Source organism: Pezoporus wallicus, unplaced genomic scaffold, assembly GCF_028554395.1.
Source record: "Pezoporus wallicus isolate ANWC-B61680 ecotype Strahan unplaced genomic scaffold, APGP_CSIRO_Pwel_v1 contig_360, whole genome shotgun sequence".
In the NCBI taxonomy this organism is placed as follows: Eukaryota; Metazoa; Chordata; class Aves; order Psittaciformes; family Psittacidae; genus Pezoporus; species Pezoporus wallicus.
The window spans coordinates 848561-871972 of NW_026640059.1; the positions used below are offsets into that span (position 1 = coordinate 848561).

Genomic DNA, 23412 nt, shown 5'->3' on the forward strand with positions numbered 1-23412 from the left:
CCCTTCACAGTGAGAGTTAGCCGAACTAAAGCTCATTCCAACCTCCGGCCCAGCAAGATTACTAAAACATTCAGGTCATATTTCCAGTACAAAGCATGCTCTGCCCTCCTGAAATACCTAGGAACATACAGTTACCATATAAAAGCAGTAAAGAAAAAAAGCACTTTAAAAGGAATTTCTTCCTGAAACTTAGACTCTAAGATACATCAGGCACACCCAGATAGAAAGTAGTATAAAAATCAAAGCTTTTCCTTACTTTTCTGTAAGACCTGCTCATCTTTTAAAAGGAATGAATCAACGAACAATAGAAACTGTTCATTAAGGTTTAAGAATTCAATATTCAATTTGTTCACATGGCAAGATGACAAATTTTACAGGTATCACCAGGCAACAGCTCTGCCTGAACTTCACAAGCTATGCACATAATTAAAAGCCAAAAGCTGATGCCTATTGCCTTCCAACAATAAATAGTCTATTTAGAAAAGAAAAAGGACCTTTGGATTTTTGTAACTGTAATATTTACTACTGAGCAATTACAGAACAATAAAACCAGCTCTGTCCAACCCATTATGTAAACATACTACGTGTAGCTCAAACCTTCGGTGATACACTTTAGGTTTAGTGAAAAAGAAGTAAAGAAATAAGAGTTGAAACACTAAAGATTTCAGCAATCATTTTGCTGAGATTTAGACCTGTTTCCCAAATACAATGTTATGTGTCTTATCTGAAAATTCTAAAATGAATATTTGAAAAACCACTATTTGCTTCTATGTAAATCAGTAGTGATAAATGAACTATCTCACTCAACTCCCCACCCCTGTACTCCACACTGCAGTAATACGCCTAGCCAAACTCTTGCCACATGTTTTTATACATACAGAAAAGATTACATAAAGTTCTGTATATTATATGGGGCAAGGATAAGAGAGTCTGTGTGTTTAAGTGGAAAATTCAGTAGACTGAGCACACATGCAACCTTTCAGAACACCAATTCTCAATTATTCATCAGCATCCCAGAACAGTAAGTGGTCTGGACCCAGGTCTGTTGTCTCTTGCTGACGCACCCTCCCCCTCCTTTTAGAAATACCAATATTTTTAGAGTGGAGGAGATACAAGTCTTTGCTGATATGCATGTTATATTTATAACTAATATCTAGAGAATATGCTCATGCTCCTCCAATGACCTCAAACAGGATTACAGTATTTGTGGAAGCTGCCATTAGAATAAGAAAAGCATAGTAAAAAAAAAAACAAGAGTAAATTAACAGAAAAGATTAGTAGTGTACATTGATGAATTTGTTAGAAGGATAGAAATATGATCATGTTTCTAGTAAATTATCGGAATATGCATCTAGAATAATAAAACACATTGACTGCCTGGGGAAGCCTTATTTGCCAGTAAAAGACATACTTACCCTGAGCCTACTCATCAGAGATACCTTATGATAGACCAATTACATTCTCTTTATCCTTTGGCATAAAAAAAAAAACAAACCACAAACAAAAAAAAAAAACAACACCCCCCCAAAAAAACAACCCCACCCCCCCCAACAACCAACAAAAACCAACCGAACAAAAAAAGCCCTAAAACAAACAAACAACAAACCCCCTTACAAATAAACCCCAATAAAACAAAAACAAAACAAGCCAAAATAAAAGGCAAAAACTAGCAAAAGAACAAAACCCAAAAAACCCTGCCAAAAAATCAAGGAAAAGCCCACACCCCAGAAAAAACAAACCCACCACAATAACACCCACCCAAACCAAAACACAAACAAAAAAACTGCAAATCACATCCCTCCACCCCCCCCCCAACAACCCAAAAAGCATTCTAAAGTTAGTCATTAACTTTTCAAAATAGAGTGGACAAACACAATGACTAATAAATACCGGGGTAAGCATGCTACTAGCTGTCTATTTTCCGAACTATTTAATTTATAATTATATTTTATTTGTAACATAAGATGCTTCAGCATAGAAGGTTCAGTCATTGAAAGGACAGAAATTGAAGGAACATAAGTTTCATTAGGACCAAAAAGACGAATTCCATAATATCAGTATGTCTGTAACAGACAAAAGACATTTAGATCCATCAATAATTGAAATCAAGTGCCTCCAATTCTGCAATACCAGTCTTCGACCTTTACCAGGAAGAAAGCCATTAACAGCAGAAAAGCAACTTAACATCATGTGCTTATGCATCAGTGCTGTCCATCTTAATTGACTAACCTAAGATTAAAAAGCAGCTTTTACAGAACAAGCATGTGTAAAGGAAGTAAAACTATACATTTTTATTTTTTCTTTGTCATGAAAGCACAGAAGATTTATACTTGAATATAGAGCCAAATGGGTTAAATCAAGCTTCGGTATTTAAACGCTTATAATTCCTTTGCACTGGAGAACAGCTTTTAGAATAGAGGAACAGCACATCTAGCATTAAAAATCCCCTAGAGATTCATAAATTACAGTGTCAAGGAAAAGTGAAAACAATCTGAAAAAACCCTCAATCATTCATCTAATAATCATATAATTTTTATACTATTCACCTATCATTGCGCTTGAACTGAGTCTGTATCATTTACCAAATAGCAGCAAGAGCCTGTAAAGCTTTCTGTCTGCCTTTGGATTTAGTCAAAATGAATGCAAACAATCACGTGGGATTCAGCCAAGCAATGACGTTAAATTCTGCTCTGTCAGAAGACAGCATCTGTCAAAGTCCACATTTAAACTGCTGCCTGCCTGTGCAGCAGCTGAAGAACTACGGAACGGATTTTATAGACCAGAATCCTCAGTTAAAACAGCTCAAAATCGTTTCTATTACTGCCTAGCAACAATGAAGGAAGGAACAGAGGGAAATCCTACTGCTGAAGGCGACTGAAGCACTACGCACTAGCACTCCCTGCTAATATTACGATTAGAAATATGGATACTGAGCAGAAGAGAACACAGCACTGCATTGTCCGAAAAGGGAAACACCAGATGTAAAATCTCCAGCACATTGGCTGTGAACGCCGGAGAGCCCCGATAGGAACAAAGACGAGAACTACTGTCCTTTTGTTTGAAGGATGAACAAAAAGCTCCAAGACAAGGACAACACTTATGAACAAGGAAGGTAACACAGCAACGGGCAGACAGATGGACAGACTGGATACTGTGAAAAGCAATCGCAGGAAACAGACTGTTGGGGGATGGGCGCATGTTCGATAGCATCTTTTTTGCTGAAGTGATGGCGTGCCAAAACTATTTTCTGTGGGTATAATCCTCTCACCATAAATGGCCTGACCAAGGAAGGTATGTCAAATCCTTGTATGTGATATTCATTTGATTGTCTGTTACCTTTTCAGCCATTGCAGATAACAATCACTCCTAATTTGCAGAGCCCTGAGATAACACGTCTCTGAACAAGGAGAAAGAATGCTAGCAGGTTTTCCTCTCCCACAGCACAATGTCACTACCCTACACTTACTAAATGCACAGCTTACGATCTGCACAAGGCTGGTGTGGCTAGAGAGGAGGGATTAGAGGGATAATGTAGCTACTGTAATGATTGCTTTTAACTGAGAAATTAAAAACTCAAACCCCTCCAATATAGAAAAAACAGTTAGAAATCCCTTCAAACTAGGTCAGAATTAATCCTTATCTGAAGTAATCTTAAAGCACTGGTAAAATGGCCATGATGTGACATACAGAGAGCACTGAACCATCAAAACAGACAATGCAGTCAAATTTCATTATCTTAAAAGTACCTTCAGACCTTTTTACACTTGATTTCCACACTCACCAGCCCCCCCCCCCAACATAAGCAAAATGGAATCAGGCTAATATTGGCCAAGCACAAAGTGGGAGCATGGAAAAGACTGGAAATGATTTAAACCATCGGCAGTGCAATCAGGCACCACATTTTACAAATAACATCAAGCTCCCCTGGCATCCCAAAAAGAAACCTTCAAACACTATATTCTCAAAATGGTGAGCACGTAACTTGTATCTTGCCATCATTACAGTTTCTGTTTAACATGAAAACACCGACTGTTTGACTTGGATTATAAAATTACATTCCATCTAATTGCTGTTCTTTTCTATTTATTGTTGAAATCTAAATACTTTTTCACTGCTGGCAAACAAACACGATGAATATTTGCAATACAAATTCAAGACCTAAATCTATAGCAATTTAATACACCACAAAGTGCTTACCTGCAGAATCTATCAATAAGTTATAATAAATCATTAGATGTGCTTTCTTTGCCCAAGGCAATGGTAACATGCAGTAGAACAACTGCAACTGGAAATAGTTCACATACCTAAGGATGCAGCACACAACAGTCACTGGTTTCACATCACTTTTAAGACATTTAGAAAATCAAGTCGCTTTCCAGAACTTGTAAAGCAAACAAAAAAAAAAAAAAAAAAATCTCACCATAGGTAATACTGCTGGAGAAGCATGCTCAGCCACTGGTGCAACTTTCTCATCTGATGTTTAAAAACTTGCACATCAAACCCTACCCCAAGTACTGTTTTGTGCAAAAGATTAATGCAGTCTGTAAGTAAACTCAGGCACATTATGTGAGGCTTAATATACAACTGCTGCTGTTTATCAAAATACTGACTCCGGCTGCCTTCTGAACTCTTCTCTCTAATTAAAGAGTTTGCCCACACAGCTAATCAAAATATGAAAATCCAGGACGTGTGAATAGGAAGTCAAATGCTTCAATCTGCAAAGCTATAATTATAGAGCAGAATTCAAAGTACCAGGAACCAAAACACCAGCAGAGCACAGACCGCAAATAAAAATTCAAGAGGCATTCAGAGTTTATATATTTGGCGTTTGATAATGCATCACTGACTGCACAGTCAAGTGCCAAAAATGAAGTATAACTACTATAAATCATATCTTCAAACTGCAGAGTTGCATGCAACAGCACACTTTCAGAGGACAAGGTAATTGTGTAGAGACCTTCTGCTATACTTAGGTTTTCTTATCTACTGCCAACGGTTGGTGCCTGTTCATAAGCTTGCTGTGAAATTAAATTTTAAAGATTTGGGCAAAAGCAATAATGCTCTAACCCTAAGTAGTGCAAGAGAGTAATATTTTTATGGTATTATTTGATGGTGCTTTTTATATTGACAGTTATTTACATTATTTTAGAACAATGCATCCTAGCATGTACTATGTTTTCAAAGGTTTCACATAGCTGTTGATGTGTTTCAAACACCTCAGACCTGCTGTATATTTTGAAATGTTTCACACCTGAATTATTAAAAAGAAAACTAAGGTTTTTTTTTTGGTGTTTTTTTTTTTTTAGTCAATACTTTTTATGAAGCTGAGGAATAGATGTAGGTCCTTCCCCTACCCATACAATGCCTTTTTTAAGGGCAAACAGATACTGAAGATTTTCCATGAAGCTCCCACCTTGAAAAATCAAGGAAATACATGAGACCCGACTCTCTCTAAATTTCTTATGATTCCAGCTGTTTCTCACTGTAAAACTTATTTTAATGTGCACAACATGAGCATGCTTCTTTAAAAAAAAAAAAAAAAAGAAAAAAAAAGTATTTCAGCAATTACAACTGGCTTTTCTGAGACACTTCTTCAGTGCATCATGGAAAGACAGCACCTGAAATTAGTTTTCAGTTTACACAAATATTTACATAAGTGTATGAAAGTAGGTGCACACCAAAACAGTGCCTCTATTAAAAATTAAACACAGATGAGTAGCGTAGTGGAGACTTAGAAGTGGAACAATTCAGTGTGACAAAAATAATCTGAATTCCAGCTGCTATTCCACATTTATGAAATTCTGGATTTTAGTTTTTTCCTAAACTGCACATGCATGCAATGAAATAATTACTCAAATATTCCTACTGTTGTCTTCCAAACTGGTATAAAACCAATTAATTTCCTTGAGATCTAGGGTACCCTTTGAAGTGGCTTTTGTGTTTGCTTATGCAGAAATAATTCTTCCTAAATAGCTGAATGCTCATTTAAAACTCACTGCACACTGCAGAGAAACTCAAAATTATTAGTTTTGACAGCAAACTTTAATTTTCTGAGTATGCAAATGCAGGTTCAAGTGGTCAAATAAAGTCTTTTACATTTGGGACTTAATTTCTTTTACATACGGATAATGTCCAAGTCAAAGCAGCTTAAAAAAAGAGTTGTGTGGAATGTTAAGTTAGTGCTCAAGCTACACATGTTTAACAGCTGTACACTGGAAAGTAATTTTTAGAAATGCAGCTCAGTCTCTGGTAAGTGGCATCTGTCCCGAGAAGTTCAAAAAAGAAACCATAATAAAAAAAATAAAATAAAAAATCAGCAATACTTTCAGTGAGCTTAAAACCAAAATTCAGGACTGCTGTGTAACAGAACAATGACGGGAAAACGCTTAATAGGCAAATATCTGCTGTTTCAGAAGGAGAATTAAGGCAGTGTCGCCTTTTTAGATACGTATACACTGTCATAAACCGCCGTTAAAATCCGCACTTACTTGCTCCTCCTAGTGGAAGTCAGTATGAAAGAATTCTGAGTCAGGGAAGTATACTACTTTCCCTTGCTTCCAAATCCTGTCAATGAGGCACCTTCTGCGAACACGTTAATTTGTTTATATACAAACTAACATACAGTAATTAAAACAAACCCTAGTTATACATCTTTCACTACCCTTTTCAAATACAAATTTTCCCCTACGTGAGCCAGGCAGACTGAACGTTACATCACATATAATTTTGTACTATATTATTCAACTGCCATCTCACCTTAAATTACTTCTTTACAATGTAAAATCCTGTAAATTCCCACATAGCATGTCATTTTTTTTTAAATGTAGAAATTAATCCTAATATTGGTTTTAGAAGATAGCAAAGCAATTAATAAATTACACATTTTTATGAGAAAAAGCATTTTCTGTGGACTCTTGTTCAACTGTCATCCTTCCTCCTATACAAAACCCTAGGGCCCAGAAATAAATTAAAGCAAAATGAAAATCACAAACGAATTGCTACCGTGCAGTGAAAGGTTCATTAACGAGATGATGTGATCAGCTTTTAATACGCAGCATCATGAAGCTGCCATATTGACTCTGCTCTTGAATATGAAAAGAAAAAAATTAAGAGAAAATGAAGCACATGCTATTTTGGCACTTTCTCCTACAGTTTCAGCTGCTGGTAACAACACTTGAAATATCCATATGATCCCACAAGCATGGTAGTTACATACACATTTATAGACGGACAAAATAAAACCTGAAAACAAAACCCAAACTAAAAATCATGTTCATCAGATAGTCTGCCAGAAACTTAGTGCTGTGCAATTTCATTTTCAGTTAATATGAATGTTTACCGAAGATCTCTACCTACAGTTTCATTTTAATTCAGCTGCATCTGAGGCTGGCACAACAGCCAAGTGTTCCATTCAATATTTTCTTTCAATGTGCAGTAGAAGGTTAAAGGTGCCTGAAAGGTGACAGAAAATGTTATCCTGCATTACCATCTGAGGGTTGTGCAGTGATGTTATTGGACCCTGAAAATTAATTTTGACAGGTGCATCTTCTCATTGACTTTCTGAACACAGTCGGAGCCGGCGGAAACACTCCAAGTGGTGTACTGTGACTAACACAACTCTGCCATAATCAACCTTGCGCCGTCTGTCCCACCACCAATACATGACCATTTTACAAAATGGGTTTTTAAACTGTGAGCTGTACCAGCCTCTGCGTGGTAAAAATCAATTTTAATTAATGCCAATAAACCTTCCATTTGCTATCAAGGCCTTTTCATTCAGCCCTTTTCAAACACTGTACAAGGATTTCACAGCCAGTACACATGAAGCTATTTACGTGTACTTCAACCTTTTTCAGCTTAAAAAGGGGGACCCCCCCCCCCTTTTTATCTTTGGTACCCCAGATATTTGTCAAAATTTTTACCATGAAAAAATATCAAAAGCTAGTAAATCTACTTAAATCATAACCAAGGTTTACCTTCAACCTAAATTGAACCTTGGTTTTATTTACATGGTCTGTTTTTTCAAGAGTTTAACTCAATTTTCTAACTAGGTTCTCACTGCAATCTTTCAGGAGTGTATAAAATTAAAGATCTCTGATATTTTATTTTTTTAATCTTTGCAGCGTGAGCCATTTGCAGACAATTACTCACCAGGAACAAAAGAAGATGAATACCAAAGAATAGCAGTGGATTCAAACAGGATCAGAAAAGCATTTTGCTTGGCCATTGTCTCATATCCCATCACTGGATTTTTACAACATGCTTCAGTGGAGAAGACGACACTGCTGCTTTGCAAAGATGACCTGGAATACCAAAAGGTCTCTATTTCGCACCCATCTCATTGGCCTGATCTCTCTTGTATTTCTTTTCGCTATGTTTCTGTTCTTTAATCATCACGACTGGCTGCCAGGCAGGGCTGGATTCAAAGAAAACCCCATGGCTTACACTATACGAGGATTTAGATCTACAAAAATCGAGACAAACCACAGCTCTCTAAGGAACATGTGGAAAGATGCCATACCTCAGACGCTCAGGCCTCAAACTGTCACCAACTCCAACAACACTGATCTGTTGCTGCAAGGAGTAACTGGTTTGGAAAATACCCTCAGTGCCAATGGAAGTATATACAACAAGAAAGGTACTGGGCATTCAACTTCCTACCATTTCAAATACATCATAAATGAGCCTGAGAAGTGCCAGGAGAAGACCCCTTTTCTAATATTGCTCATTGCTGCAGAGCCAGGCCAGGTGGAAGCTAGACAAGCTATTCGACAAACCTGGGGTAACGAAAGCCTCACCCCTGGCATCCAAATTGTTCGTATTTTTTTGCTGGGCTTAAGCATCAAGGTAAATGGATACCTCCAGCGTACTATACTAGAGGAAAGTAGACAGTACCACGATATCATTCAACAAGAATACTTAGACACCTACTATAATTTAACCATTAAAACTCTGATGGGAATGAACTGGGTTGCATCTTACTGTCCACATGTTCCATATGTTATGAAAACTGACAGCGATATGTTTGTCAATACCGAGTATTTAATACATAAGCTTCTGAAACCAGAACTTCCTCCAAGGCACAAGTATTTTACAGGTTATTTAATGAGAGGTTATGCACCTAATAGGAACAAGGATAGTAAGTGGTATATGCCACCTGATTTGTATCCAAGTGAACGTTATCCTGTATTCTGCTCTGGAACTGGTTATGTTTTCTCTGGAGATTTAGCAGAAAAAATCTTTAAAGTCTCCTTAAGCATCAGACGTTTACATTTAGAGGATGTATATGTGGGGATCTGTCTTGCCAAGCTGCGAATTGACCCTATGCCTCCACCCAATGAGTTTGTCTTCAATCACTGGCGAGTTTCTTACTCCAGCTGTAAATATAGCCACCTAATTACCTCCCATCAGTTCCAACCTAGTGAACTGATCAAATACTGGAACCACTTACAACAAAATAAGCACAATGCCTGCGCCAATGCAGCGAAAGAAAAAGCAGGCAGGTATCGCCATCGTAAACTGCACTAGAAGGACAACACTCCCTCTGTCAGGTGTACTCCATGTGCAATTTGTAAATACTGCTGAAAGCATGTACAGTGAAAATGGATGAGCTTAATGGGACAGCCTTTAGTTGATCCCCATCACATAGTGGAGTCTGAAAATTATTTTTTTAAGTTAAAAAAGTATAGCTCTTGATAACCTAATACTATGAAACTATAACCAAAAGGTTTTCCCAGCAAAATTGAGGAAAAATGAAGATGGCATATAAAGACCTTTGTGTTAATGTGCAACAATAAGCATGCACACTTTGGTGGTACAACTGCTGATTTACGTGCCAATAAAATATGATTGAGCATATTTTCCATGCTAAAATTTTATTTAAAAAAAATGCATTCATAGATCTCATTCTCTTTAATGGAATGATTTCTTGTTATCTAGAATGGTTATAAAATGAAAAACTTAAAACTAAGGAAATGTACAAAGGGCAGATCAGTTTTACCTTCAAATAACACATTAAAATTATTATACACTTTTTAAATGTATAATTTATTTATCAATGTGACATTTACAATTTTGTAAGACACTACCAATGAACTCTAAAGCACTAAGAAAGTACTCCCTTAAAGTCAGTCCAGTTTTGGGAAGATTGCTTGTTTTGGACAGGAAAGAGGAATAAATAAAATCAGTGTTTAGAAAACTGCCACCTTTGTACCTCACCTTCAGAAATGTTCGTGGTGTTCAGATTCAACTCTAGATTCAACCAAATTCTCCTGAAAGATCTGATTAAAGTTATTTAATTCTCTAAAAGTCACAGGGTGAGCTCCTAAAACCTGGTGCCAAGTAAAACTCATCTTGGCATCTTCATGCAAATTTATTGAATCTGGTGTTCATTTCTTTGCACAACTTCAAGGTAACGCAAAAGCTGATGAGAAATGCAAAACAGAACTTCAGGTCTTTCACTGCAGTCTCAAAAATATTCCATTTTGTGGAAAAAGGTAGAAAACCAACCAAATGTTTGTTGATTTTGATCTTTCCTGCCTGCCCTGCCCACCCCCCCAAAACAGGAAAGATCAGTCAAGTGAAAATACATCTGACAGAGAAAATTAAGGCACATGCCTTACTTCACAGATAGGGAAGACTATGGCATGGTAAGATTGAGAGTTCCAGACAGCAGTACGGGCAAAACAAAAATCTAGGCGATTTTAAAACCTAAAGCAACATGTACCACTGAAAATAAATTGTGAGAAGTAGGTTAAATCTATTTACAGGTTTCCAGTTTTCTAACAAACAGAACTTTTAAAAGTTATTTTCCAACGGAGTTACAACAGAGTTATATCAGATTCAGGTTATTACTGTTTGTCACAGTGCCAGGGTAAGCAATACCCATCTCTGATTTAGCAACAGATAATAGAACTGTGATTAGTTCTCTGTTTGACTGGGACTTTTTAATTGGATAAAAAACAAATATTTGATGTACTTTTATTATTTAATAAAATTGATTATATTTATGGTCTTCAGACTTCACTTTTTATGGGAATGTTGCTCAGGAAGAAAACAATTCCTAACTTTATAATTACTTGACTTATCTAGTGTTCCCTAGTTCCTAAAGCTTAGTTTTCATACCATGAGATCAGAGCAGTTGTTTTGTTGAGGGTTTTTTTGTAATGAAAAGACAAACCATTCCCAGGGGCCCGAAACCTGTCTGTATGCAGAAACATACACACATGAAGAGGCTGCACTGCACTGGACTAGCTCTCTGAAGAAATTCCAGGAGCTCCTATTGAAGATGTGTATGGGAATTTGCTCATCAGCATTTTTGTTGGTCATCATCCATCAAATTCTGTCATGCGTTGTATTTTAGGTATGATAATTATACATTTGTGCATTTCCAAGATATTGCAAATTGTAGGTGTGTCTATTTCTGGGGAAAGTAAATGTGCATCAAAATAGCAGCGCTCTGCATAAGAGATTACTCCAGCTAAATTGAAAGTGCCTCTACTTAGTTTATGCGATGGCTGTTGGTGTTACTGAGAGACAGAGCATTAGAAAAAGGCTTTGGGAGTGTTCTTTCAACACATATTTATTGTTTTCTTCACCCTCAGTCTGCCTGCTTCCTTCCAGCAAACACAGGCCACAGTTAATATCCCAACTGAAAGCCACCTGGATGAAGTTAACGATATGCAAGCTTTACACAATAATGCTAGTTTTAGACAACTAGAGTGAGTCCTGAGAGCCAGCTACTACTTAACGGCATTCAGTTCTGGAAGATGTACAATCCCGTAAGTGGCTTCTCCCCAAGTACTGCTGGCCAAGAACACAGCTCAGCCTCTTGGAGAGGGCTTCAATGCTGTTCCCTGCCTTCAGCACTTCCAAGCTAGACTATAATGCACTCTACTTGGATTTTACCAACTCTGGATAGTTCAAAATCCTGTATATTGGGTATAGTCCAAGATGTTAATAACTAAACCTTAAACAGTTTGGCACTTGAATCATAGTTTGGCAGCCAAACAACCTCTCGAGTACTCCACTTTGGAGCTCATGCATGATGCCCATCTGCCCAAGCTTGGCAGAATTATGATAGGAGTTCAGTTTATCAAACCTCTTGATAGCAAAAATACTAGTGAGGAGTATAAGACATTAAAGAAAACAACAAAAAAAATAATGCCCTTTTAAGGGTCCAATATTTTTTTTAACATTTGTATTTATGTTTGGCCATATGTTGGAACTACTCTATATACAAATCATTATCAAGGCTACTTAAATCATTCATAGCCAAGTACTGTTTTCCTGCAGTTTGTTACAAAGCTTTCAGAAGTAAGAGGGACAGCTGTATGATGAAATATGCAATTATGGAATGAAAGATCCACATTACATTCTCTGAATGTTTTTACTGTTTTCCGTCTTGTGCTTAAGCTATTTGCTCACTCTAGTAGAATATAAAAACTGTTCCAAGTTAAAAATAGCGCAATCATTATTTATTATATTCATTTTTGTTAGAAATAAGACACAAGCTTGTATCTAAACACCTAACATACCTGCAAAGCAGTTTAAAAAAAAAAAAGTATAGAAGTCCGTATTATATTTGCTTTAAATGTTTTTACTTCTCTGTGTGTCTTCTTCAGATTCAAAACAAATTTAAAAAGCCATACTGACTCACAACTTCTTACAGAAAAAAATGCAGTGTCACTGGCACCATTATTATGGCAATGAAAAAAAAAAAAAAATCTTAGAAAAGTCAAGCATTGTGAGAAAAATAAGAAACAGGAATTCCGTAATGTTACCCTATTTATTTAACTTTCAATTAAAAAAAAGACTTACACATTGATACTAGATGACCAAAATGAAGTCCTTGCTCACCAACAAAAGAATTGTTCCTTTCACATCTCCAGTTACATCAGTGGCTTGGGTTATTTGCAGATTGTATCAGTGGATTTGAGCATGGAAAATGCACAGCTAAAGGTTCTGGAGTAATAGAACTGATCCTATTTCCAGCCACAGACAGATTTTTTCATGGGTAAAGTTCACGATCTGTTCTACTCTGAAAAAAATAACAGCTAAAGGTATTTCTAAGCCTCAGTGGTTGGTCTGAGGGAAAATCCAATGTCATTAAGTTCTTCACTTAAATGTTATAAATTATTTTTATGTCCCATAAATTTAAAATTGTATGATGGCAGTGATCTAGACGAGACGAGACAGCCTGGGTTTCAGGTTAACCTTACTAGAATAGTACTTTGCTTTTCTTTGCAATGTAGTAATATAAAATGTGTCAGTCCATATTTACAAAATATTTTCAGACTAGATTAACTTGCTAAGCATTCATTAACTGTCCCAAATTCCATGGTAAATCAGGCACTGGAGGGAAGGGAAGCACCTAGACACCATCATTTTATTCTGCACCCGCCCCCCCCATCCCTACTAACTTTACTGAAACACATTAATACAATTCCCAATCATACTTCAATCTAAAATACCCACATAATCCCACAGTGAAAAAAAAAAAAAAAAAATCTTCTCTCCTGAATGAATACTCATTGCAATGCGTGAAAACTTCTTAGAAGGAGATGAACGAGAGAGGGAAGATGCTAATATAGAAGCTACTGCTTCTTTCATTTGTGCTATTAGCAAGAATAGGCTTGTAACTAATGAGCAAAGCCATCAGTAGTTGTTCATATATTTTGCCAATTTCAAACCCCATTTTTCAATCCCTATTTTATGCTGTCAAATAACACAAATAAATAAATATTGGACAATTACTTAATTACACTATGATAACTGCACTTAGCAAATTTTAAGAGCATTACTGTCATTTTAATTTCAGCTTGTTCTTCCAAAACAGCATGCAATTCGAGAGGCAAGCAGTCTCACACTTTCTGACCACAACAACTTCAGACTGCAGATCATACATAATAGACACAGCACTTGCTGTATTACCACAAATTGTATCTCTAGCTCATCCAGTCTTGCTTCCCTTCTCCAGCTCTGCTTTTCAACACTTAGCCACTCTGGGAGGGGAGCACGGGGGAAAGGGGGAGGCAGGGAAGCTGCACCACCAACTATGCAGTGCTGTACTGTGAAAATGTAGGTCAGAGGAGAGAACATTGTTTTTGCTTTGTACCCGAGGCTTTCTGGGGCGGGAGGCTGAGGGAGGGCTGTGGAGAACAACTTCTTACAGCAGGTCAGTTAACAAAGCTCTGTCATTTCAGAAAACAGAAGAGTGGAACTGAAAACACAGCAGCTGATCAACACCACACAGGTTAAAAAAGTAAAATAACATAAGGCAGGCTCAGTGAAAAGGGAAAGCATTCAAAGTGAGACCAAATGAGAAAGCAGGATCTCAATTTCTAGTAGTAAGCATTCAAACTTTTCCCCTTCTGGAGAAAATAAATTCTTCGAACAAAAGTTTCAGTTTGTGTGCATTGTTTTTCGTTATGGCCTGAACCAAAGTAATTACAAGACATGATGACACAAATAGCAGGTCAGTAACTCCAGAGTATTTTACATATAGGACTGTCAGCATACCAGCAAACCAAAAGCAAACTAGATTGCTTGTATCTAGGAATAAAATCACTGCATTTTTGAATAAGGAGTTAATTCCAGTCTTGATTTGTCCCTGGTTAACTCAAAAGAAATCTAGTCTGGTGCAATATGGTACCTTCCTTTTACAGTTAAACGACTGCTAAGGAATGTAGCTGAACATGGGATATGGATGAAAACTACCACTTTTCTATTCTGATATTACTATGGCAACAGTTACAAGAGCTCTCTTAAGCATTTAAATCTGACAGTTTTCATGATAACACTAACTGGATGATAGTAATGATGCATTTTCATTCATGAGCTAACTGCTGTATAACTCAAACCACAGGGTACGAAACATTACCTTCACTTTTCTCAAGACTATGTTTGTGGTCAAAATGTTCTGATCAAGACAGTAACCTTGAAATACTCCTCTGAAAGTAAAACAAAGTCCCTCTGGCACAGAGAGCATTCATGGCTTACAGCTTTATATACTTTCAGAGGTCTCCATTTGAATGCTTAAGTTGTGCACAGTCGGTGTACAGGATGGAGAAGTCAAGACTGCTAAAATCTTTGATGGCATCTTTCTCAAAGGGCTTTCTTTTGCCTGGGAAGGCCTGAGAGTAGAATATGCTTTCTGAAGAGTGAACTGAATTGCTATCTCCCAGGTATCATTTGTCCAAAAGAGGTAGAGGTGGGGGAAACCAGTGTTTTTCTACCAATTTTATCAGTATGTAACCAATGCACACTTTTTAAAATAAGAAAACACTGCAAGCTGCTTCACCTCACTGAAGGCCAAAGTGTATTGAAGAACTTGATGATCTTAAGGTCCTTTCCAAACCTAACTATTCTATGATTCTATGCCTCTGAGGACAAGTGTATCAGAACAAGTGCATTCATTTCCTTTTAACCCATTTAGCTTTATGTAATACTAAATTACATCTCAACTGTTTAACATGAATATTTGGTGAACCACTCACTCTGCTCTCCCAGATGCTCAGTATGGGCATAATGGAGAAGTCTCCTTTTCTTTACCTCATTAGAAAGCAAAGCGTGTGAAGCGTATTTCTCATCCTAACATTTTAAGGATACCAGCTTTGATATTGTCTTGCAATTAAATCAACTGAAAAAAAGATGAATAAACTGAGAACAGTGCGAAACCCTTGAAGGTCTAAAATTCACGAAGATGACAAAACTCAGACTAGAAGAAATAGCCATGCTTGCAAGGATCTGAGACATTAATCTTTCCAACATGAAAAAGTCCTTAAAAAGTTAAATATTCCAAGTTCTTTCCCTGTTAACACTTTCTAAAGTTGTGGATTAAAAAAACCTCATCCATGACATCAGAAAAAGACAGAATGCCTCCGCTCTTGAAAACCACAACCCCACATCTTTTTGTGTGGAAAGGCCAAGCGTTCCCACGTCTCTGTAAGCTCAAAGTTTAAAACAAGAAAAAACAACTGCCACAAGAAATCATTTGTTAACAGTCTACCAAACAAGTCACCAAGAAAAACAAAATTCTTGGTCACTGACTTTACTGAAAATTTAACGTATCCTGCGTTTCAGCAAGGTGAGGTCTAAGAACTGTTTTGAGACTAAGAGACAGATCCTAAGCTTCATTCAGGATTCCTATGTCACAGTATGCAAAAATATTCTAGTATGCCATAATTTAAATCTATTGTGCCATGACATATAGGTTGATGAATATGATAAAACAAAAATCCAATACTGGGAAACACTATCTCTGGACTACTCAAAAATTTACGACTGCCACTTAAAAAGCCTGGCATTTGCATTACAGGCATTCCTCTAAAGTCCACCTAGGCATTGATTTTTGTAGACAAAATAATTCAATGCAATTAACTTCTGAATCAAGAGAACAACCCATTTCCCATTATATCATGTCTGAATATTTTAAAGTATTACTATATCATTGATAGTTTTTAATGTAGAAACAGGTAACAACATTTTTATGTCCCCATAGTTTCAAGAAACAAGATTACAATTCAGAGGTACTCTTAATGTTACTTAAAACTCCAAAATAAAAGTATCATACATAACTAAGGGGACAACAAACACATCTATTCTTTAAAAAGCTAATCACAAAGCTTATGCTGTAAGCATATTGAGCCATACCGAAGGAAAAAAAAAAAAGGAAAAAGACAAAACCAAAAAACACACACCTAATCCAAACCAAAAAAATAAGAACCCCCCAAAAAAACCCAACACAAAACCAACCCCCCCCAAAAAAAACAAAACAACCCCACAAAACCAAAAATAAAAAAAAAAAAACACAAAATCAAAAATAAAAAAAAACAAAATAAAAATCCCAAACAAGGAAAACCCAATAAACCCACATAAACCACAGAGTTCCTACATAAACATATCTTCCACAGAAGAAGTGTTTTCAATAATGCTGCCATCAATGTAATGAGAAAATTCAGTCTTTCAAATCTGAAACAATTTTTGAAAGTTGATGCTGCCAAATACTTCTATCATTTTACCATATTTGAGATGGGTTATCTATTTTGGGAGTTATAAAGAAGAAGAATGATAGTCACTTTATTTTGCTTTACAAAAAAAAAAAGCGTAATTCATTCATATTTAAAAGTCAGTTACTACTTCATACTATCAGCTGTGAGTTTTCACTTTCTTACAAGTAGGCAAGTTTGCATGCTACATCCAGCAAAGGTATGATTTTCTTTCTGATCAAAATTCAGTTGAGAAATGGATGCTGCAAACAAGATAACCAACTTACCTCAGTTAATAAAGGAGTGACAGCCTTTTGCCAATAATCTAGGGACTTCGTGCCTGAGCAAAATATAATCTACCATTTTCATTTACAAAATGCACTGCCTGGGTCACTCAACAATTTTTGAACTTTTTGTCTTCCATGATTTCCTTATTTTCTATTAGTGGAAGTTTGAATGAGTTATTTTCCAAAATTCATGCCAGCAGAGGAGAATGGAAAAGCCAGAATAAAGTATACAACTACATTTCTTCCCCACCCATCCCCCCCCAGTAATCAAAAAAACCTTACACACATGAACACCCACTTTTTCTAGCATTTTCTGCACACATTCCATAAATTGAGCCTTTTTGAGGCACAAGACTCCTTATGAACAGTCAAATATTAATATTTTTGTTCTTCCAGTTCCACAAGAGAAAAATATCTGTTCATCTTGAACTGAAATTTTTTAGTGGGGAAAAAAAAATAAAAGTATGGGGAATAAAGGGCATTTTCCCTCCCAATTCTCATCACAATGTTTTCTTGGACTTCTGAGTATTAGCACTTTAAATACTAATACTTGGATTCATAACACCCTGATTTAAAATGAATCCTAGAATATTCATGACAAAATTGATCACCGTAAGCATTAATTGCTTGCCTATATTTTTTTCTCACCACCTATGTAGAACTGAATAGCAGGAAGCATTACATGCTATTGTATTCTAGCTAGGATACAGTAAAGCACTTTTGCATCTGTTTAAAGTGCTGAGAAGAAATATTCACTGTATATATTCATTTCAGCAGATACAGCTATGATCCAGTTTACTGTTAAGATAAATTGCAGACTTGTACGGTGCTTGTGCTCTGAAAGGATGGCCTGATTCAACCATGCCAGAAAGTTGAGTAGCTGCCCTTCACATTGTTTATCATATCCAGATATATAATGCAAGGTGCTGGATAATATCCATTTTTATCTGTGACACTTCCAGACTCTTGGGCAAAACCAGCTTTACAGACTTGCTGAACATATTCTACACTGGCTTTGTCAGTTACTTGAAGTGGAAAACGATCACAAAGAGATGCATTACCATAGGGAGAGAAAAAAAAAACAACCAAGAAAAAAAAAAACCACCTGCCTCCTACTTCTGCCAACTAAAAAATTTGGCATTCTATCGATTTCAGCGGCCAATACAGACAGAAGAATCTGTGTTCATAGGTTGTCCCTGACCTTTGGGAAGTCAAAAAAATGGAATCCATTTTATAACAGCCAATAAATCTTTCTTTTCCTGCTGTCCTATTTCCCTTTGACAACTACCCCTTCACAGCTAAACTTTTCTCAAGTTATGAAAAAGATACGTAGTAACCCACTAGAAATGAATCTCTCCAAGATGCAATATGAAGCACTAAGCATTTTTCTAGACAAACCCCGTAATCTCCCTCCCCATCCAAACACTTCAAGAACATGCTAATGAAGAAACATTCTCTCTCAGAGGAATTTCTAACTGGTCTTGTTTTAAACAAGTGAACATTAACTCCTTAAAAACTCCTTTTTTAAGACCCCATTCAGACGAGATGATACAAACCTGTTTGTTTCAGCAAAGTCCCAAACTACAGTTTCTCTATTTCCCATACATTTTCAAAGTTTACTAGTAAGCTTGAGTCCTTTCGATGTCATCAGAGCACTGGTCATATACTGCAGACCAAGTCTCTGCTTAAGTGGTATCTGATGATACCAGACCAAATCAAACTGACTTTTTTCCATGGTTTGCCAATGTACCAATATAGATTATAAAAAAAAAAAAACACAACAGTAAGGATAACTGTTGATTAGAACCTTTTATTTCACATACTCTCTCCTTAAACAGTTGATAGAATTTATCCAACAATTCACAGAAGTATTACCCAAATTTCCCCATTTACTGAAAAAAGGATAGAACACAAATACACCTACACAGATTCAACTATAGGAGATTTTATTCTGAGACTATAACATCCTCCATACATGCAGTATGGGAGTAGAAATTATCAATAAATTTACTGTGCTGCTTCTAAATACATTAAATGAGTATATAAACTAGAAATACTTTGTAACTACTGTACACAATACTAAACTTTAAAAATTGAGACACTGTTACATAGTACATCTCTTTCTATTAAACAGAACAATAAAAGACGCAAAACCAAGGGAAGCCAGATTCCTAGGGAAATACATAGGCAGGACAAGCACCACCGAAATTTATAAGAGGAAAATAATTCTGCCCATAGCAGCTTATGTAAGTAAATTAGAGGACAAATTTTAAAGTGGTAGGCTTCAACTGACTAGTTTCAGTACTGGAAATTTTCCTTGTGTACTGATAATTGAAGTAAAGTGTGAAAGGAGAGACTATGCCCTAAAATAAATAGTCATTCTATTAAACATTCACAGCAATTTTATTTCCTGTTCCTTTCTTACCTTAAAGACCCCAAACACACTACGTAAAACTTAAGGCAACACCAACTACTCTTGGGTTTGCTGACTGGAATAAAACCAGAAGTCAAAAAGACCTCTGCAATTTATTTTTTTTTTTTAATATATGCACAGAAAAACTGCATTATGAAAATTGTCAAAGGTACTGAATTTACATGAAATCCAAAAGATCTCAAACTTTGCATGCTGGAAAATGCAGTCTTTATTGGCTTATTAATAAATACCATCACAGTTTTCTGTATAATCTAGCCATTACTACCTGGACTGAAGAGCAATAGTTTATTTGTGGCTCTGACTTAGACCAAATCTGTAATCATATGCGAGCTAGTACTGAACATGCACCCAACTCTTAGAAATGGAACCACAGCAACAAGAGAAGCATGAAATGCATATGATGATCCAGCCAAACATAACAGGCTAACCAATGACCAAAAGGTGGATACAGATTCAAGTAAAGGTGAGAAGTCAAGGCATATTAATTTAAATGCATTAAATCTCCACATTAATTTTCTAATGCAAGAGTAAATTGGCCTTTACCCACTGTAAACCAAATTAAAATACAGCTAACTAAACTAATTTTATTCCTGAACATATCACCAGCCAATGGCGATTTAATGCATTATAACTTATGAATGTTGATGTTCTACATTTCGGTAATTTGCTTTAATTTGCTTGAGTGCCTTGATCTAGATATAGCCTTAAGGAACACTTGTATACTGCCATATTAGATTGCGTCATCCTTTGTATTATGGGGAAAAGGTAATTTCTGAATAGTAAAACTATAAAACACTTGCTTTAATAGGAGATTTGAGACAATTGTTGAAGACACTTAAGGTCCTACCCATGCTCAGGTGGTAGCATCTGCACCCTGGAAAGACTGAAGTGTTTAATTACAAATGAAAAATATAACTTAAAATTTTAACCCTTAAAAACAAATCCTGTACCAGGGAGCTCAGCAGCTACAAGAAAGGGAGGAAGGAACTTCCAGAAGATCAAGTCCCTCAAGGGCATTGACTACCTTGGGCTCAGAAGAGACTCACATTTCAGACATAGGCAAGGGGGGGTGTGGGGTGTGTGTCCCCTCAAAGCCAGACACAGGTAGTCTTCTTAGATTAACATTTGCATGAGTGCAAAGACAGTTTGAGAAGTTTGTCTATTTTTCACAAAATCCCTAACCAAGATAGGAATTCAGGAAGATCTGATGCTGAAAAAGGCAGATAACTTGTGAACCTAAACTATTAAACAGCCCCCAGGTCAGCAGCTGGCTGGAAACTATGACAACTGGACAACAGGCTACAGTGGTAAAGAATCAGTTTATATCAACGTGTGAATGCCTCTGAGTAAGCATGACTTCAGACAGAGCTTTATCAGTGGCAAGTATTAAAATATTAACCAAAAGAACTGAAAATTAATTGAACCAAGATTTAGACAAGCTTATAGCTTTCCATGTAGAAAAGTTCTAGTTAGTTTACAGTGAAAACCAAAGAACTAAAAAGTGAAATACAACTTACAAAAATACCTAAATTTACACTTAACAAATACACTACATATTACTGTTAGAGTGAACAAACTATTATAGAATCATAGAATAGTCAGGGTTGGAAAGGACCTTAAGATCACCTAGTTCCAACCCCCCTGCCATGGGCAGGGACACCTCACACTCAACCACCTCACTCACCCAAGGCTTTGTCCAATCTGGCCTTGAACACTGCCAGGGTTGGAGCATTCAGAACCTCCCTGGGCAACCTATTCCAGTGCCTCACAGCACCCTAATAGGAAAGAATTTCCTCCTTATATCCAATCAAAACTTCCCTGTTTAAGTTTGAGCCCGTTACCCCTTGTCCTGTCACTACAGTCCCTAATGAAGAGTCCCTCCTCAGCATCCCTATAGGCCCCCTTCAGATACTGGAAGGCTGCTATGAGGTCTCCACGCAGCCTTCTCTTCTCCAGGCTGAACAGCCCCAACTATTAATAAATAAAACCAGAGAACATCTTTTTGCTCCACCAAGATGTCACAAGGCACAATGACTGAGAGCCCTCCCATCCCCACTAAAAAAAAACAACACCAAAACCAAACCACACCCCAAACTGTATTTAGGAAAGGCACAAATGCCTTCACTGCAATTTAACTAGAAGTAAAACATTTCCTCCTGCCATCATCTTCAGACTTGCCAGAGAACCTTATTCTACTTTCTTTACCCCTGAGAACAGAAAACATCTGCCAAGCCCATCAGGTTTTAATCATCTTATGGACAGGATTTATTTAGTTTTCTTCTGGGGAATCTGGTAACAAAAGGAAACTGGCCAAGCCTACTAAGCCAAAGCTACTCTTTTGTTTAAAAAACAAGGGAAAAGGGGAAAAAACTAAATCAGATTTCTTAAAGCAGTGAATGTTGTTCAGTTATGCCACATTTATGAAGTATCAGTATATCTCTATGCATTTTAACATAGTTTAAATATGGCTTCACTAAAGAAACATCCCTTTATTGAACAGAAGGCAGAACCCCCTAGGGGTCTGCCAAATACTAAATGAGATGTTTATCAATCATCTTCATTCCACTTACAAGAAACATCAGAAAAGTTACATTATCAGAAAAGTTACATTATTTTCTTAAAGGTATGATTCTTATTCATAACACAGAATTTTCATAAATACTAGTATACTAGCAACTAGTGGTTAAATGTAATATATTTCTGATTGGAGGACGCCGAGTATTTACTTCCTTTTATGTTCTTTTCCTCTCAGCTCCATATAAAAGGGTGATAAAATAATACTTGAAAATACTTCCTGCTTATTGTAAATTTTCATCTATAAAATATTCCCTGTTTAGGGATTTCTGTTACAGTATTCATTGGTTAAATATTAAATACCTGCATTCATGTTTGGAAGAATTACAGTTCACACTGCTTAATAAACAAGCCAAGTACAGGCAGTTTTTCAGAAAGGAAAATAAAAGGACATTAAGAGTCTTGCTGAGAATTGCCAGGGGAAGGAATATAAGAAATATATTGAATATGTGGTTTTGCTGTACTGTAGAATAACATGCATATGAAAGTGACCCTTATGAAATATTTAGCCTGCCAAATACAGGTTAGCTAACTGCCTGATGAGGCTATTCTTACATTAGTCTGAGTGGCACCTCTAACAAACAACTAAAAATCAATTTTCCAAATATTTCAGGTACGAACAAGGAGGTTGATTCAAATGTTCAAAATTCACATAAGAAACTTAAGCCTACTATAAAACTACCTTGAAAACCAGAAGCACCATTACACAAGGCATTCCATGAGTCTCTTTAGATTTTAATTTCAAAGATTGCATTCTGAACCATTTAGTATTCTAATATGTATTTTACTACTTTAATCTGCATTTCACCTGCTGTTCATGTCCAGATATTTTTGGAAGCTTTTTCATGAGACTATTTTCCAGACCTAATTATACATATGAAACCTACTATAAAATCAGCGGCTTGTTTCAGCACAATATGTCACCTTAAAACAGAATAGATTTTATAGACCAATATGAGGTAGCTATACACATTGTGTTATAATATATTTTATATATTTTTAGTTACAAAATATTTGCCTTAAGGCTTTATAAAGTCCTCTCCATCCAGAAGTCTTCTGTTTTACTTAGTAACCACAATAAAACACAATCAGGCAGTTATCTTTTTTAATGACAACCAGATTACATTTT

At 36.4% G+C, this 23412-nt stretch overlaps 2 protein-coding genes across 3 annotated transcripts in view; one reads left to right on the forward strand and one right to left on the reverse strand.

The window, feature by feature from the left end:
• CDC73 (cell division cycle 73) overlaps window positions 1-23412 on the reverse strand; it is a 118095-nt gene that overhangs the window by 47844 nt on the left and 46839 nt on the right. The window lies entirely within an intron of this gene.
• On the forward strand, window positions 2684-10223 carry B3GALT2 (beta-1,3-galactosyltransferase 2). The gene is made up of 2 exons (XM_057417182.1): window positions 2684-3291; window positions 8124-10223. The coding sequence occupies exon 2, from the start codon at window positions 8260-8262 to the stop codon at window positions 9526-9528; it is 1269 nt and encodes a 422-aa protein (XP_057273165.1). The 5' UTR covers window positions 2684-3291; window positions 8124-8259; the 3' UTR covers window positions 9529-10223.